Genomic DNA, 17,215 nt, shown 5'->3' with positions numbered 1-17,215 from the left:
ATGTTGTGGCGATCCTCAGGCGGGGCTGCTATTGTTAAGCTGCTGGATCACCATCACCGGACGATTTTCATGGAGGACCGTGTAGAAGGTAGTGCCAGTGAAGGTTCACCGGTGAACGGTAATCGCAAAGGGCCTGACAATCACCCAGTACTAATTACTACGAACATGGTATTTTAAGGTGAATTTCACAAGCAATCTGGAATATGAATTCAAAAGAGGAAATTTATTGCAGTAAATCATAGACGAGTTTATGACTTCCTTAAACCAGACAGAAAACCATAACCAAACAGCATACTTAATATAGTTCCGAGTACATTATAGATTCCCTTTAACAATTGCCAGTTACCACCAACAGAACCACAAATATTAGCATCATCACAGTTTAGAAACCACCACGGAGGCGTAGCACGAGGTGCAGAGTGGACTCCTTCTGAATATTGTAATCTGCCAAGGTCCTTCCATCTTCAAGCTGCTTCCCGGCAAAGATCAACCTCTGCTGGTCTGGTGGAATCCCCTCCTTGTCCTGGATTTTGGCCTTGACATTGTCAATTGTGTCCGAGCTCTCAACTTCCAAGGTTATGGTCTTCCCAGTGAGGGTCTTCACAAAGATCTGCATACCACCACGGAGGCGAAGAACCAAGTGGAGGGTGGACTCCTGAATGTTGTAATCAGCTAGAGTACGCCCATCCTCAAGTTGCTTCCCAGCAAAGATGAGCCTCTGTTGGTCTGGAGGGATGCCCTCCTTATCTTGGATTTTTGCCTTAACATTATCAATGGTGTCAGAGCTCTCCACCTCCAGGGTGATGGTCTTCCCGGTGAGTGTCTTGACAAAGATCTGCATACCTCCACGCAAGCGAAGCACCAAGTGAAGGGTAGACTCCTTCTGGATGTTGTAGTCAGCCAGAGTGCGCCCATCCTCCAGCTGCTTGCCAGCAAAGATAAGCCTCTGTTGATCTGGGGGGATGCCCTCTTTGTCCTGGATTTTTGCCTTGACATTATCGATGGTGTCAGAGCTCTCTACCTCCAAGGTAATGGTCTTCCCAGTCAAAGTCTTCACAAAAATCTGCATGCCACCACGAAGACGTAGCACCAAATGGAGGGTGGACTCCTTCTGGATGTTATAATCAGCGAGGGTACGGCCATCCTCGAGCTGCTTTCCAGCAAAGATCAACCTTTGCTGGTCTGGAGGGATACCTTCCTTGTCCTGGATCTTGGCCTTGACATTGTCAATTGTGTCTGAGCTCTCAACTTCCAAGGTGATTGTCTTGCCAGTGAGGGTCTTAACAAAAATCTGCATACCACCTCTCAAACGTAGAACCAAGTGGAGAGTGGATTCCTTTTGGATGTTATAATCAGCAAGGGTTCGTCCATCCTCAAGCTGCTTGCCAGCAAAGATCAACCTCTGCTGATCTGGGGGGATCCCTTCCTTATCCTGGATCTTGGCTTTCACATTATCAATAGTATCCGAGCTTTCCACCTCAAGGGTGATGGTCTTGCCAGTGAGAGTTTTCACAAAAAATTGCATCTGATCACATAACAAAACATGGACAAAATCAGCCAATTTAAAAAATAGGAAAAAACTTCTTCATCACACCCCACAAATGCATCACTGATCGATCAATCTCATAATCTCATCACAAAATAAATATACCCATAAAGCATATTTCCAAAATCTTGCACAGATAAAAAAATCAAGCAGAAGATCAAGTCAATCAAGCAGATGAACCACATATATCAATCAACCCTAAAAAACTATTTTAGAATTTTCAAAATACTGACTATTTTAGGACTCTTAACAAAACCTTTCACAAATCAATTCACTAACCCTCAAAGATCACAACTTTTTAATTAATACAAGAAATAAATAAAAAATAATGATTGTAAAAACCAGAGAAGGAAAATCGATAACTAATAAATCATGAAAGATCATATTTTTTCAACAAAAGAAGAATAAATACCTCAAGTAACAAAATCTATACGCTTAGCAGAAACAAAGACAGATCCTTTAATCTAACTAAATTTAGAGATCCAAAAATAAAAACTCATGAAATCGAAAACAGAATTCAATCAACAAACAGATCACCAAATAATGAATCAATTAAGGATTATACAAAGAGTTTTAAACAGAAATTGAGGATCTGATCATACCTTGAGAGATTGAGATTGAGATTTGAGAGAATTTTAGCGATTGTCTTGATTGAAATTATGAGAACATTGGGGCTCCAGGTTATTGATTTATACTAGAAATTATATAGCGAATTGACGATAATGACCTGGAGACAAAGAAGGAATGAGTCACGCTTCTCTGGCTTGATTATTCACACGCGCTCCTCTTATTGGACCGACACTATAATGCCGGTAGATATTTTCTTTTTTTCCTTTTTCATATTTGTTTTTCGAAAAATGGTTAGGTAGAAGTAGTTTTACGATATCACAGTTGTCTGACCTGTTATGAGCATCGATGGGTTACCTTAATTTATGGAGTTTAATAATTATACTATATAAACACATAACACGTAGATAAAATATAATATCTCGGTTTATAGTGAAAGCATTTAATAAAGTTTTATTAATGTATTTTATATCTAAATATAGCAAATTAAATTAATAATAGATTACTAAAAATTTATATAATTATTAATTTAAAAATTAATAAGATTAATTAAGATATACATAAATTAATTCAAATATCCGGTATTAATTAAAAAAATATTTCTTAATAACCTCTCAACTTTTTAGTATTTTATTGTAAATTTTAAATTTATTTGTTTTTGTATTTCAAAAGTATTTTTAAAAAAATTTAAAATTATTTTTATTTAAATTAATATTTTTTTGATGTTTTAAATCATTTTAATTAATTGATATCAAAAATAATTTTTAAAAAATAAAAAAATATTATATTAATATATAAATAAAAATATTTAAAAAACAATTACAATATATTTTTAAACACGCGGTATAATTAAGCAACGGAAGTTCTTTTATAATATGTTGACAACTCACAAGACATTTATTGATAATGGCTTTGTAACATCCACAGGTGACATGGAGAAGGATATATGACGGGCAAAACAATCATCTTCCTGGTCTGATTTTTTATTATTATTTAGCTTGTATTTAATATTGTAGTTTAATTTAATTTTTATTTAAATATTTATTATTTTTTATATCAACAATTTAAAACTATCAACATAATTACTTTTCAAGGGTAGCATTGCACAGAATTAGAACAAAATTCTTGTGGTTTTCAAGCAAGGAGCTTTTCTTTTTGGGTGTAGAATAATTGTTATCCCATCCTCCAAGCTTGACCCTTGAAAGAAAAAGCCAAGAATGACTCTTCTTTTCATGGGAAAAGGCTCCCAACGTCTTTTACTTCCATCTGCCATGCTTGACCCGTCAAAGAAAAGTCCAGGAAAACTCTCAACGTTTTTTTCTTCCCGGGAAGGTTCTGGGGGCGATAGGTATAAGATTTGATTCTTGAACTGACTCGGTTCTAGAATTAGGTTAAAAATATGATAAATTAACTTGGGTTAATCTAAATTTTTTGATGACTTGTGCAAATTGACCTTGTTCTTGCAGTCCCAAATTCTTTTTGAACATTTTTAATAAAATCTGTCATAGGAATTCTATGCCTGACATGCTGTCTTATGCCTTTGCTTTAGTGTTGTTCATACATGAATATTTAGGTGAATTCGCTCGACCGGTTTATAGCCAGCCCGGCTGGCCGGTTTAATAACTTTCCTCCTATCTCATTGACTATTGCAGTAAACAATAGAAAGAAATAATGCTATACTTTTCATCATCTGCCATTCATAGCAACAGAGAGTTCAAATTGATTTAAAGATGTAACAAATAGTTATAACAAGAAGGCTATTTCCATTAGCAAACACAAAACAAAACATCTTGCCTCTGAGACTATATATGTTGCTTGCAAGAGTACCATTAGGCCTGCATTGAAAATAGAATGCAAGACACTGTGAATTTCACTTGGATACCACCGAAGTTGTGCAGCACGCAAAAGAAATATAAGAGAAGAAAGGAATTGTAAGGGAATAGATGAAGGCAAAGGAAAAAACTCACCAGCAAAGGATAAGATTTCCATTCATTTTCTTTGACAAACACATCTGTGCCCAGTTTTTCCTTAACTTCTTTTGCAACTTGTGATGGCATGTTGGTCAGTATTAATTCCTTCAATGTGGTCAGTTTGCTTAATCCCTCAAGCTTCTCTAGTCTTTTGCAGGCTCTAATCTCTAGTTGTTTAAGGCAAGGCATGGCTCCTTCCTCCACAGTCAACTCCCTTAGCTCCTCCAGCTTCCAGAGTTTCAGGACGTGGAGTTGAGGAAATCCTCCTTGGTAACATTCAAGTTCTTCCCCCACGTAGGAATCAGCAAGAAGCCTAAGGATGTTGAGGTAAGGTAGCTGTCCTAGCATCCGCATCGGGTCTTTTCTAAGTTGTGACATTGATAAAGTGAGGATTTTAAGGTTTGGAGGAAGTAGTTTGATGTTAATTGGCCTTGGTAACACTCCAAGCAAATACAAGTCCAGGAGTTTTTGATGGTCTGATAAGGCACTCAATTTGATGGATCCACGCCCGCCGGTGTTTTTGATGGATCTCAACCGTAGAGATTGAAGGGTGGTGAGTTGTGAAATCCAGTTATTTATTGGCTCTTGTGATGTTGAACTGAATCTCAAGGCCAACTTTCTAAGACATGTTATCTTGAATAATGAACTTAAAATGGGGCTGTGTTGACTTATAGATAGCCCCCACAAGGTCTGGAGCTTGGATAAAGGCTCTGAATCAGATGATACTTGAATGGAAATATCATCAAAATGAATCCAATCCATATAAAGATGTTGCAAGTTTTTCGCCGTCCAAATGGAACCAGACAATGAGGTTATCATAGTGTGCTTCACATCTAAAGTTTCCAAGCATGGCAGATCACAAACTGATTCTGGGAGTGACTCTAAAGCTGTTGATCTTAAACCTAGATGCTTCAGGTTCAGCAGTTTTTGAAATGATTTAGGCAGCCTAGGTTTGTATACACCTTCAAGGTCAAGTACAGTCAACCATCCTACGTCTCTTCTTAGGATTATCTTGTTCAGAAACTTACCTATTTCTCGAGCAGGTATACCTCCTTTATGTGTGCTGAAGGAAATGTAAGACCGGAGACTTCGAGTGTACCAATCCAGAGAAGGGTAGTTCCTGATGCTCAAGTATGATGCAAGTCGCCTGACCGGGAATGATGGTTGGTCTCCGGATGAATAATGTGACTTGCTATGGATGTAAAACAATCCTATTTCTGCTGCTGCTTTTGGAGAGAAAACATCATAAATGGCACCTGGCATTCTACATGTTTTGGGGATACCATCAGACCTCCAACTTGCAACTTCAATCATGTTCCTGTAAATTAGCTCTTCCAAAAACACTTCTGCCACTTCTCCAGGACCTAATTCCCCTGAACGTGAGGGTGTCACCAGTCTCTCAGCAATCCATAGCTGAAACAATCTCCTCACAGGAACCTCAAACCCTCTCGGGAACATCCCCATGTAAAGAAAACAAGGCTTCATTCGAGATGGAAGTTCTTTATAGCTTAAAGCAAGTATATCTCCATGAAGATTATCTGCATCCTCAATCACTCTTGACCATTCACTATTGCTCAACTCCACCATAGATAAGATACCTCCCATCAAGCTAATTGGCAAAGGTAAACCATCACATAGTTTCAAGATTTTCTCCTTGAATGTGATCAAACTCAAATCCGGATTCTTACTTAAAGTATCTTCAGCTGAACATACCTTCTTTAAGAACAGATCCCAGCTTTCCTCATTGCTCAATCTGCCCATCTGTAGAGTTGTAGAAGCAAGTGCTGCTACATCCACATTGCGAGTAGTAACAACTATCCTGCTACCATTTTCTGAGTTTGGGATCACATTTTGTAACCTTTCCCACACTCCAGGTGCCCCAACATCATCAACAACAACAAGATACCTGTTCTTCCTCAAAACTTCACCCAGTCTAGACACCAATTCTTGCTCAAAAAGGGACTCTTCTGCTTCAGCTAATACCTCATCAACTTGTTTCAGCATGTCAAGCACAACATCTCTACTTTTGACCACATAATTACTAACATTAACCCAGATACAGTACTTAAAATGCTTTTTAATCCTTACCTTTTCATACACCATCCTGACAAGAGTTGTCTTGCCTGAACCTCTCTCGCCCGCCACTGAAATGAGTTCATGAGTAGCAGCTTGAATGTTTTCATTCGTGCAAATTAGGTGCTCTTCCAACTCCTTCGCTTGATCACCAAGACCAACAACATCTTTACCCACTTCTAAATAAGAACTTGCTCTTCTTGTTCCCCGATGCCTTGGATTCAGAATAGTTCCATCTTGTAAGCTTGACCCAGAAATGTTGTTATTGCAACCAGCATGTTCTATCAGAGACATGAATTTCTTGATTTGAACAGTAAACAAAAATTGGATCCAGAAGTCTTTAAAGCCTCTAAAGGGTTGACATATAGTATCATTGTAACCCCTCAGTTTCTGCCTTTGCAAGAGTAGTGTTCTTGCAAGGAAGGTATCAACGGCATCTTCGGCAGAGTAAAATGCATGTAGAAGCCTCTCTGTCTGCTCTTCATTTCTTGAAACTCTTATAGATTGGTGAAGTAAATTGAGCTTGTTGGTTGCTTCCTGTACTTGATTTCTCAAGCTGGGATTGGTAATATTTGCTTCTTCATCTAGAAGAAGAGCTTGGAATTTCTGTATCAAAAGCAAAGCTACCCATTCAGCATCCATGGACTGATCTCTAGGAGAAAGTGAAAATAAGTTGGTACTACAAAATAATCATAGGGGTATGGATTTCACGAGGATATGGTAAAAGTAAGTTAATTTCAACTCTCTCTGTCTTTAATGGGATCATTCTTTTTTGTGGGTCCAAAAGTTAATAAATTTAAGTGATGCAGCTTGAAGGTTAATCCAATGCCAAAGAGACCCCATCATCACTTTAATGGAGGTTTGACCTTTTCTTTTAGTTACTGTATCGTCTCCTCAAACCTCCCTTTTCATCTCCTTGGCATCTGCGACAGCAAGATCAATAGGGTTTAGCTCACCATCTTCTTGACCAAACTCTTTTAGCTTTCTTCACTAAGCCTCCCTGAGGACACTCTCTTGTTGGGTTCCAAAATTTTACTATCTTCTGCTTCTGCCTCCCATATGCGTTAGCAGGAGCTCTTCACTATGAGTAAACTTGAGATGCAGTGTTAGGCAAATTGGAGAAGAAACAAGGCTAGCTGTAGCAGCATATTTCAAGTTAGTATTAATGCTCGCTTTCTTGTTCAATGATAAGTAAACTGTCGTTTAAAAGCTTGTTTTGCAAAGACTAATTGTTTATTCACCACCGGCATTGTAGCTCTAGTTAAACATGCGAGAGATTAGCTGTTCAAAGTACGTAGTTAGAGCATCTCTTCTTTGTCAAATGATTCTTCTTTTGTGAGCAATTTAATGCTATTGATCATGACGAGGAGAAAGACACTCCAGGTAATTCCTCCAAGTATTAGGGAATTGTGGAGCAAATGGCAACTAAGAGTAGTGGTTCTGACAAGTCTCATCCTTCAAATAGTGCTAATACTTTTTGGCAATCGTAGAAAATACATTTCCAGAAGTTGGATTAGATTTGCTGTTTGGTCTGCCTACCTAGCAGCAGATACTGTTGCTACCATGGCTCTTGGTGTAATCTCAAGTAACTTGGGAGAAATCTATGAAGATGATGGTTCTATAGACCCAAATGTTGAGCTGAATGCGTTTTGGACACCATTTCTGCTGCTACACTTGGGTGGCCCTGACACCATTACTGCATATTCCTTAGAAGACAACGAGTTATGGTCTAGGCATCTCCTTGGACTAGTTATGCAAGCAATTGGCACCATTTACATTATTCTGATGGCCTGGACTGGCTCTCGTCTTTCTGTACTATTCATTCTGATGACTATTGCTGGCCTTATCAAGTTCGGAGAGAGGACATGGGTCCTCCGATCTGCTAGCAATGACCAGCTTAGAGACTCCATGAGGATTACTCGTTCTGACGAAGGTCCTGGAAACTCCAATCTAGTTGAGGAATACAAGTTGAAGGATGCTGAAGGATACAATGTGATACCCAGCAAAGTGATTGAGGTTCAGCTTCCTGTAGATTCTGCTGTTTTTGAAGGAAATTCCATCTCCAATGACCATGAATTATTGCTTGTAGCATATGGTTTATTTCACACATTTAAGGGTCTTTTTGCCGACGTCATACTTGGATCTCGAGATCGAGATACCAGCCAGACTATTTTCAGGAGCATTTCTTATGAGAATGCTTACAAACTAATTGAAATGGAATGTGGATTCATGTATGATTTGCTTTACACCAAGGCAATGTTGGTCTACAATCCATGGGGTCTTGGCCTGCGCTTTATCAGCTTCTTACTTGCATGCTTTGTTTTGGTACTCTTCTCTTTGACTTCTGAGAAGCAAGACTACTCAAAGGTTGATCTTTCTTTAACTTTCATTCTACTAGCTGTTGCAATTTTTCTAGAGATATACGCAATACTAGTACTGCTTTCCTCAGACTGGACAATTGTTTGGCTGAGTACAAATAATAAAGCATCTGCCTTGAAAGCAATCACTTCTCTCTCGCTGTTGCAAAATCCACGGTGGTCGAATTCCATGGCCCAATACAGCCTGCTAAGCTTTACCCTTAAAGAAAAACCTGTGGGTTGTGTTGGAATCTTAAGGCGCTTCAGCATTGTCGAACAGCTAGAACAGCAAAGATATTTAACTAATGTGGAAGTCACTGGTAGTTTAAAAGAATGGATCTTTAATCATTTCAAGAAGAAGCTTAACGAAATTCAACAGGAAACAGAGTTGGGTTCATATAATCTTGGAGCCTTGAACACTGCAAGAGGAAACCTTGTATTACAAAAGTATAGTCATAGTGAATTGAATTGGAGCATTGAGGTAGAGTTTGACAAAAGCATTCTCATATGGCATATTGCTACGGAAATATGCTGCAAATTAGAAGATTCTACAGATGATATCATTCTATCAAAGCATCATATCAGCAAACTCTTGTCAGAGTATATGCTTTATCTTCTAGTCATGAATCCTTCAATGTTTCCAGTAGGGATGGGTCAGTTTGTCTTTGAAGACACTTGTGCAGAAGCTGTGAGATTTTTTAGCACAGCAGGTAAACTTGATGTTCATAGGAACTTGCTTCAGCAATACAACACTGGAGTCCAACAGCCTGGAGAAAGGTACAGATCAAAGAAATCAGTTCTATCTGATGCATGCAGGCTTGCGCAACAATTGGTAGATATTTCAGATAAGGAACAGGTGACTTTCCTTATAATTCAACCTTATTTATTCATTTTACAAATAAATTTCCTGTTAATTAAGATCCTTACCACCATGGTATAATAAATGATATGACAGAAATGGAGCCTTGTTGCTGATGTTTGGGTGGAAATGCTAGCTTATGTTGCATATCAGAGTAATGGAAGACAGCATGCCGATCAACTAAGTGGAGGGGGAGAGTTTCTAACCCATGTATGGCTTTTAATGGCACATTTTGGCTTAACAGAACACTTCCAGATACCGCAACGCCGTGAAGTAGCAAGACTGATTGTCAGATAGTCAGTCTACCCCAAGTCAACAGAATCACTCTCTCAGTCTCTCTTCATCTCCCTGTTCTCTTCCATCCATCAGTTATAAAACTTCTTCTACGTGTGATATACACGTGTTAAGTTATCCTAATTGACTTGGATTTTTAGTGTAATAGTTAGGGTATATAAGCATGTGACTCTCCAGGACTTGGTGAATATCCTGCTTCTTCTTAGAACTATAGTTCAGCTGGATTCAGCATTGGGGCTGTACTCAAAGGGATCGTCATTTTCTTCTTTCTGTACTGAATCCTAGCCTCCTAGCTTGTTTTTTAATTGATTTGACTGGTGTGAAATTTCCTTATCCATCTAAAAACAAAAAAGATACAAGAAATGTAGAGGCTAGAGTCCATTGAATCCTGCAAAGTTTTAAGAACTACATGGAAAGAACGGATCATTTCTGCAAATCTCAGAACATGTGGTTGATCTTATTAGGCCCAAGTCCATGGGAAAAAACAAATGAGAACCCTCTAAAGTAGACACAGTGGTCTGCTCAGAAACCTCAATCACCAACTTGTAACGTGTTAGGTGGCCTTTGCATGCAGCAAGTAAATCATGAAATATTGACTGGCCAACTAACAGCATACCTTGCATGATTCCATCTTCTTCTTTTGCTTTCTGTTTCCTCTTGAAGACATCATATTTTTCAACAAACAGTCTCCTTCTTCCAGGTAAGTTTTGGATTGTTTTTTTGGCAATTGTCGTGTTTGTTTCCTTCAGTTTCTGTCTTTTGTGTGTGTGAGAGTGTGGTTGGCATTGATGATTCTATTGAATTGAGTTCTTAGCCCATTTTTTCCTTGAACTTTGACCTTTTGTTGGTCGTTTGAATTTGAAATTATATATATGAGAGCACTTTTGGCTTGAAGGATCTACAAGTTGCAATTTGAGTGTTCATTCAAAGCTCATTGGTTCGGAAATCACTTCACGAAAAAAATAGGTTCTTACTTAGACGCCAGTCATTGGTTCGGAAATCACTTCACGACAAAAATAGGTTCAGTGTTATGAAATCCTTAGAAAACAAAGATGAATTAAAAAAATTGTTGCTACGCCAAAAGTAGGCGCAAAGAAACAATCAAACTAACCTAGTGGATGAAGTAGGATTACAAAAACAAAAACCACAATTGAAGCAGAGAATGCAATTGCATTATAAGGTCGTAATTGCACGGTCAAATTCATGTAACATAAACCCTAATAGTACAAAATCTTCATGCAAAGCAACAAAAGTCCACAGGTCTCCTAATTAACATCAATGAGTAAAATCTCCTTGTATTTCAGGCCCATAGTAATACAAACAACGGGCTAAACTATTAGCAGGGGAAGAAATAGTGGCAGATAAGAAGCTGAAAACTTCCAAATAGGAACTGGCCGATCCATGGGTAGACCACCTTTCACCTTACAGTAAATAGTATTGGTGTTCTTCTTGTTGGTTTTCAGAAGCAAAATTACTCAAAGATCGATCTTCCCATAAATTCCCTCCTTCTAGCTGTGGATATATTTTCAGAGAACTACACGATTCACTATTCCTACTTTCCTCTGACAGGACAATAGTTGGGTTGTGTGGGCATAAATCTGCTTTAAAAGCAACTAGTTCTCTCCCACCACTTCAAAATTCCCAGGGGCTGAATTCGATGGCTCAATCTTGCGGTCTGCTAAACTTCACTCTTGAAGAAAAACCTGTTTTTTCACCATAGAATTTTGAAGTGCCTTGGCATCGCTGAACAACTATCGCAGAAAAGCTTAAGAAAACTCAATAGGAATGCTTTAAACACCGCAAGATGAAACTTTTTTTTTTTTGCAAATAAAACAGTGGTTATAGTGGATTGAATTAGAGCACCGAGGTTGAATCTGACCAAAGAATTCTCATCGCCGCAGAAATCTGCTGTATTTTAGATGATTCTGCAGGTAGCTTTCAATCAAAGCATGACACGAACAAATTATACTCACAGTATGTTCTAGTCAAGAACCCTTCACTGTTACCATCTGGGGTGGGTCATTCTGTCTTTGCAGATATTTCTTGCCAAAGCAATGAAATATTTTGGTAAAGAAGACAAACTTTAGTGTAGACTTGCACAGGATTTGACCATTATTTAGTTAAGAGTTTCTTCTTATTTTATTTTTTAAATCGAGAACAAGAGAAGCATTGGATTTTATAATAGTAGAAGATTACTGCAAGGTGGCAATAACAAGTTTTTGTTTGTAACGTCTTAGGTGGTCTCGATGTGTGCATGTGTAATAACAAAGACATTCTTGCCGACCAACAAACGTTACACACTCGAAAAACATTAAAAATCACTACCATAACATTGTTTCCACATTCTTCTGCCGTTTTTGCTTTTCTTTTCAACAAGACATCACCTTTTCAACAACATTTGGTCTCTTGGTCCTTCTCTTCTTGTGATTTGATCAAGATGAATGACTTACTCACGGTAAACTTTGTTTCTTTATATATATAACTTTTGTGTTTTGTTCCTTTGTAATTTAATTTTTGTGATCCGTGTATATGGGATTGGAGATGGTAGTGAATTGAGATCTTTAGCAACGTTTTACTTGATTTTGATGTGTTTTTTGAGGTTTGAGTCTATCTGGGTTTGTAGTGATGGATTGGCTAGGAGCAGGTTTAGCGTTGCTTTTAGTGTGAAGTTGGCTTTGTTAATGATCATAGACTGAGACATGGTCATGAATAGCACTTAAAGTTTGATTCCTTCTTTTAGTGGATTTTATTTGAATTTGGACCTTTCCAGGGATACCCGTGAATGATTTCTGTGGTTTTTGTTTCTAAATTCAGTGATCCAGATGATCTCAAGAAACGAATTTGATCATCTCTTAGTTTGGTTGTGAGAAAACAGAGGAAAAAGAAACTGAAAATTCAGTGGAAATTTTCTTAACTCTATAAAAGTTGTCATCTTTTTGTTCCCTTTCATCACAAAACTGAACCTTTGTTAACCCAGTTATGAAATTTTTGGGTTGGACTTTCCAATTCTTCAGTACCAAAACTTTCTTGAGCACTTTTTACCCTGCAATAATATATCTTTGAGTAACGTTGGACTTCTGTTGAATTTTTCCACTATGAATTGATTGTTCATTGAAAGCTGATACCAGCGTGTTGTTCTTCCACCTCCTATTGAAATGAGAAATATTTTGTGTTGCCTGTGTTTTCTTTCCAGAGTTCGTTTATTGGTGATTCCGAAGGCCACCATCCTATCGATGGTGATATTGAAATGGGGATACGGGGTTCAAGGAGCAACCCTGATATGGGAATGGAAGCTTTCAATAAGAAGGTATTTGACACCATTGTTTATTGTCATTTGAGGTTCCAAATTCCATGGAAACAAGTCATGTAGGAATTGTGCATTTCTTTATACACATTGCATTGTTCATCTTCTTGTTCTTGTTCTATTTTTGTTTTTAAAATTTTGCTTTTAGTTTACATTTTCCTAATTGCTTCCTGGACTCATTGTTTTGCTCTTAGATACAAGAGGTTGGGAAGCAGCTTGATAAGATTAATGGGCTGCTAAAGAATCTGAAGGTAGGAAACCATCCTTCCTTTATAATATGAAGTCAGGTTTTTATAAGCAATTTCCTGGAATGTTAGATGATTAATCACGTTGGCTCGCGGCAGGTAGATTTATGTGCTGTGGTTCTACTGTAGTGAAGCGGCATAGTCAGATAATTTTATGGTGTCTCCTATCTCTATTTTTGTGTAGAAGATGGGGTATTTGCTTTTTCTTTTTCATGATTTATGAGTGGATTCCACTATGGGTATGTTGTTTCACCATTCTATTTGAGTTGATACAATAATCAGAAGAAGGGGACTCGACTGATGTGCATTTCAATTCAACTTGGCATTGCAGCTGTATGGATGGCAATTTTCAGTTGTGTTTAACTAGATTACAAGAATTCCAAGAATACCTTTTTTTTTCTTCTCTTAGATAACATATGAATTCTGGTGGACTGTGGTCTCATCTGGCTTGACTTTGTTCGGAAAAGTTTGTCTCGAGTCCAAACTGCAGAAAGGATCAGTTTGGTTAAGGGTTCAAAATCTAGAAGGTGATCTTGGGCACAGTGTAGCTGATCTTCTAGTCATGATTTCACTTGTCAGAGTCAGAGAACGAAGACAAATTGATACTAGTTGCATTCCTCTTATGTAACATTCTAATGTCAACTTTTGTGCAGGAAGCTAATGAAGATTCAAAATCTGTAACAAAAGCATCTGCAATGAAAGGTGACTCTTTGTCTAGATGCTTTAGTTGTGTTAGAACACTTGAACTTTGAATTTCAACATTCCAAGTCCATGACATGTAGACGGCGAGTCTATCACTTGGCTGTTTGTGATCAGTGAAGAAACTTGGTGTTAGCTCATTGCTGGCCGTGTGACTAGATTGAAATTAGATTTAGTTGGCTGCTTAATTTGATTACAAATTTAGATAACTTAATGAAACATGGTGCAGGAACTTTTATAGCTGTTTCTTCGTTGTTTTGTCACCTTAGGCTATTGACTAAGTTTCCGAGATTTCTCCTTTTGCTTGTAGCGTTCTAAGAATGTTGTTAAACCTTTGCAGCTATCAAGAAGCGGATGGAAAAAGATGTTGATGAAGTGGGTAAAATTGCACGTAATGTCAAAGAAAGAATAATAGCAATAAACAAAGATGTAATCCTTCACTTTTACTTGACTAGATCCCTCTTCATTCCTGTTAAGAATAGCCAGGCATTTTTCTAGGCTGATTTCCTCTCTTTCCTGTCTGTTTTAGAACTTAGACAGTCGACAGAAACCTGGATGTGAAAAGGGAACTGGTGTTGACAGAGCAAGGATGAATGTTACAAAGTGTGTTTCCAACGAAGAGCTAGACTTTCTTGATTTAGAATGAAATCATATATATGTATTCCTCATGTCTATATGTGCACAAGGTATTTACCTTTAATTATTTTCCCATCTTAATTTATTCCAGTGCCATAACCAAGAGGTTCAGGGATCTAATGACAGAGTTCCAGGTAGATCTACATCTCGAGCAGGTTACTTTGTCGTTGTTTATGTACAGTTTCTCATTTTTGTATTTTTCTGCAGACCCTAAGACAAAAGATTCAAGATGAATATCGTGAGCTTGTGGAGAGAAGGGTTATTACAGGTTTGTATACGACAAAAAACACTGAAGTGACAATAAGGATATAGAGTGTATAATGATGATCTAATACTTTAAGTATGTTGTTCATTTTAAAACGGTGGATTCATCTTTTGTTGTCTACGATTGAGCAGTCACGGGAACCAGACCAGACCAAAAGGTGAGCGTGAGCTTTAGAACTAGAAATTATGGTATGTGGGGATATGGAGGTTTTTATAATTTTTCAACTCTGATTGATCATGTTAGACAATTGACCACCTGATCGAAACTGGAAACAGTGAGCAAACCTTTCAGAGGGCAATTCAAGAACAGGGCCGAGGGGAGGTATGCCTTTCCTGACATCCAACACCACTCTGCGTAAAATACCGCAAGCTTTTTCAGTTTTAGAAAATTCACATACAAGAGCATAAATTTTGCTACATTTGAATAGTTTTGGATATGATATTTGTTGGATAAACAGATTCTTTGGATTTCTTAGGAGTGTATATTTTGGTACATGGGAGTACTATGCCGTTCTCATTTTGAATTTGAGTATCTTAAAGTTCACTGTTGAGTTGATGTTAGGTAGAGCCTCTTGAAGCTTTTGTGATTAGAAAAGAATTCATACAGCTTCAACAATGGTGCCATAACACTGAACTCGTTAATTTGACAACAGGAGAAAAGATCAAACAGTTCCTACTGAGACAACAGAAACTATAGGAATATCATGTCATTTTTCACCGGTTCTAGATACCGGTTCTTTCAATTTTAGTTTTTGAAGTTACAATTCGTCAGCTCAAGAATGAAAGAGTTTCTTCTTCTAATTGATTGCTTTAAAACCAGTGTTTGACCGAGCCGTTCTGTAAAGTTTTAATTTTGAGACATGGCTGCAGGTGCTAAACACCTTGGAAGAAATCCAGGAGAGACACGATGCAGTAAAAGAAATTGAGAAAAAGCTTCTAGAACTGAAAGAGGTATATCTGCTGCTAGACCTGGATACAGTACTCATGCTAGCTGTTGAAAGCAAGCTTGCTAATACGATTATAATTTTGTCAGATTTTTGGTGATTTGGCTGTTCTAGTCGACGCTCAAGGAGAGATCCTAGATAACATCGAAAATCAGGTTTGTTCCTACTCATAGATCACATCCTTTTCCAACTTATCATGTGTATGTGGGAGTTGCTAGCTTTATGACAAGATCGTGTGTTTCTTGGCGTTGCACTAATGAAAATGTTGCTCAGGTTGCAAATGCAGTCACTCATGTCCCAGTCAGGGACAACTGCATTTCAAACTGCAAAGAAACTTCAGAAGAATTCTCGAGAATGGATGTGCATTGCCATTATAATACTTTTACTTGTAGTAGCCATTATAGTTGACTAACTGTTGTTTTAGAAGTTATTCTTTTTGGTTCTAGCTTCATTCCCCATGTCTACCTGACCTGACTACCCTAATCTAATGCCTTTTCGCAACAACACTTTATAATGAATCTGGCCCGTGAGAGTGGAAATTGGATCAAATCAATGGTCGAAAGTCATGACACTTGGGTCAATTTAATTTCATCCAAACTTTTTGATGTTGGTTGTGGTTCTGATCAAGAACCCAAAATTTATTTCAGATTTGTTCTTGTTCGATGTCATCTAAACAAATCTAACCCATTTCGTTCTGCTAATTAGGGTTTCTGGAGTAATACAATCCGCCATCACTTTGCATATGCATTCGTCATTTCATTATTTCATTATTGAAATGCACCACTGTTTTTGTTGGTAACTGTACGTGCAACTAACATTTCGATTGTCCATGCAACATAAGCATAAAGTTTTATATGATACTGTATCATGACTTAGGATCGAGAAACTCAATTTCACTATTTTTGAACAACTTTTGGTGGGATTCCTGTTTCATGTGTCACAAAAATTAGACCGGCCATCTCCAAGAACTACAATCTTACAGTTAACATTTCTCATCAATATGTTTTGCCTTCAATATTTTGGTTACAGGTGACAAATGCAGTGGACCATGTTCATAATGGTACAGATGCTCTTAGAACTGCAAGGAACTTGCAAAAGAAGTCAAGGAAATGCATGATGATTGCCATTATTTTGGTCTTGATCATTGCAATTATCATAGTCCTTTCTATTTTGAAACCTTGGAAGAAGAATTAATCCACACAGGAAAGTACGTTGACTGATCTTTTACAGTGTGCATATAGTTCTAGTTCTCCCTTGACTTATTTATCAGATACAGCACGGAAAATCTGTCACACGGCCAGATCAGTGCATTCTGATTTTGGAATAAAGAATTATTAATCCAAGATTCCATGTTGTACAACTTGGCAATCTTGGAATGGTGATGTTTTTCGATTCAAATGACAGCCTTGGTTTCAGGAAAACCTGTGCAACAATAGAGAATGCTGAAGTTTGATGTT

At 37.7% G+C, this 17,215-nt stretch overlaps 4 protein-coding genes across 4 annotated transcripts; 2 read left to right on the top strand and 2 right to left on the bottom strand.

The window, feature by feature from the left end:
• Positions 1–204: 204 nt before the first annotated feature.
• Positions 205–2,285, bottom strand: LOC118032147 (polyubiquitin). The gene is made up of 2 exons (XM_035036754.2): positions 2,149–2,285; positions 205–1,525 (listed from the first exon to the last, which is right to left on the bottom strand). The coding sequence occupies exon 2, from the start codon at positions 1,523–1,525 to the stop codon at positions 383–385; it is 1,143 nt and encodes a 380-aa protein (XP_034892645.1). The 5' UTR covers positions 2,149–2,285; the 3' UTR covers positions 205–382.
• A 1,487-nt stretch (positions 2,286–3,772) lies between these two features.
• Positions 3,773–6,891, bottom strand: LOC118032026 (disease resistance protein RPM1). The gene is made up of 2 exons (XM_035036581.2): positions 4,081–6,891; positions 3,773–3,948 (listed from the first exon to the last, which is right to left on the bottom strand). The coding sequence occupies exons 1-2, from the start codon at positions 6,796–6,798 to the stop codon at positions 3,943–3,945; spliced, it is 2,724 nt and encodes a 907-aa protein (XP_034892472.1). The 5' UTR covers positions 6,799–6,891; the 3' UTR covers positions 3,773–3,942.
• LOC118032027 (uncharacterized) lies at positions 6,776–10,055 on the top strand. Its single transcript, XM_035036583.2, has 3 exons — positions 6,776–7,311; positions 7,412–9,369; positions 9,469–10,055. The coding sequence occupies exons 2-3, from the start codon at positions 7,504–7,506 to the stop codon at positions 9,667–9,669; spliced, it is 2,067 nt and encodes a 688-aa protein (XP_034892474.1). The 5' UTR covers positions 6,776–7,311; positions 7,412–7,503; the 3' UTR covers positions 9,670–10,055.
• Positions 10,056–10,716: 661 nt separating this feature from the next.
• LOC118032146 (syntaxin-132-like) lies at positions 10,717–16,981 on the top strand. Its single transcript, XM_035036753.2, has 13 exons — positions 10,717–12,121; positions 12,860–12,973; positions 13,165–13,221; positions 13,869–13,917; positions 14,255–14,343; positions 14,444–14,517; positions 14,642–14,684; positions 14,758–14,818; positions 14,947–14,972; positions 15,059–15,136; positions 15,685–15,765; positions 15,848–15,913; positions 16,788–16,981. Exons 1-13 carry the CDS (start codon positions 11,921–11,923, stop codon positions 16,950–16,952), a joined length of 1,104 nt encoding a protein of 367 aa, XP_034892644.1. The 5' UTR covers positions 10,717–11,920; the 3' UTR covers positions 16,953–16,981.
• The last annotated feature ends 234 nt before the right edge of the window (positions 16,982–17,215 follow it).

This window comes from Populus alba, chromosome 7 (assembly GCF_005239225.2).
Source record: "Populus alba chromosome 7, ASM523922v2, whole genome shotgun sequence".
NCBI lineage: Eukaryota > Viridiplantae > Streptophyta > Magnoliopsida > Malpighiales > Salicaceae > Populus > Populus alba.
The sequence above is the reverse complement of the archived record's forward strand: the minus strand, read 5'-3'. Positions and strand labels throughout refer to the sequence as shown.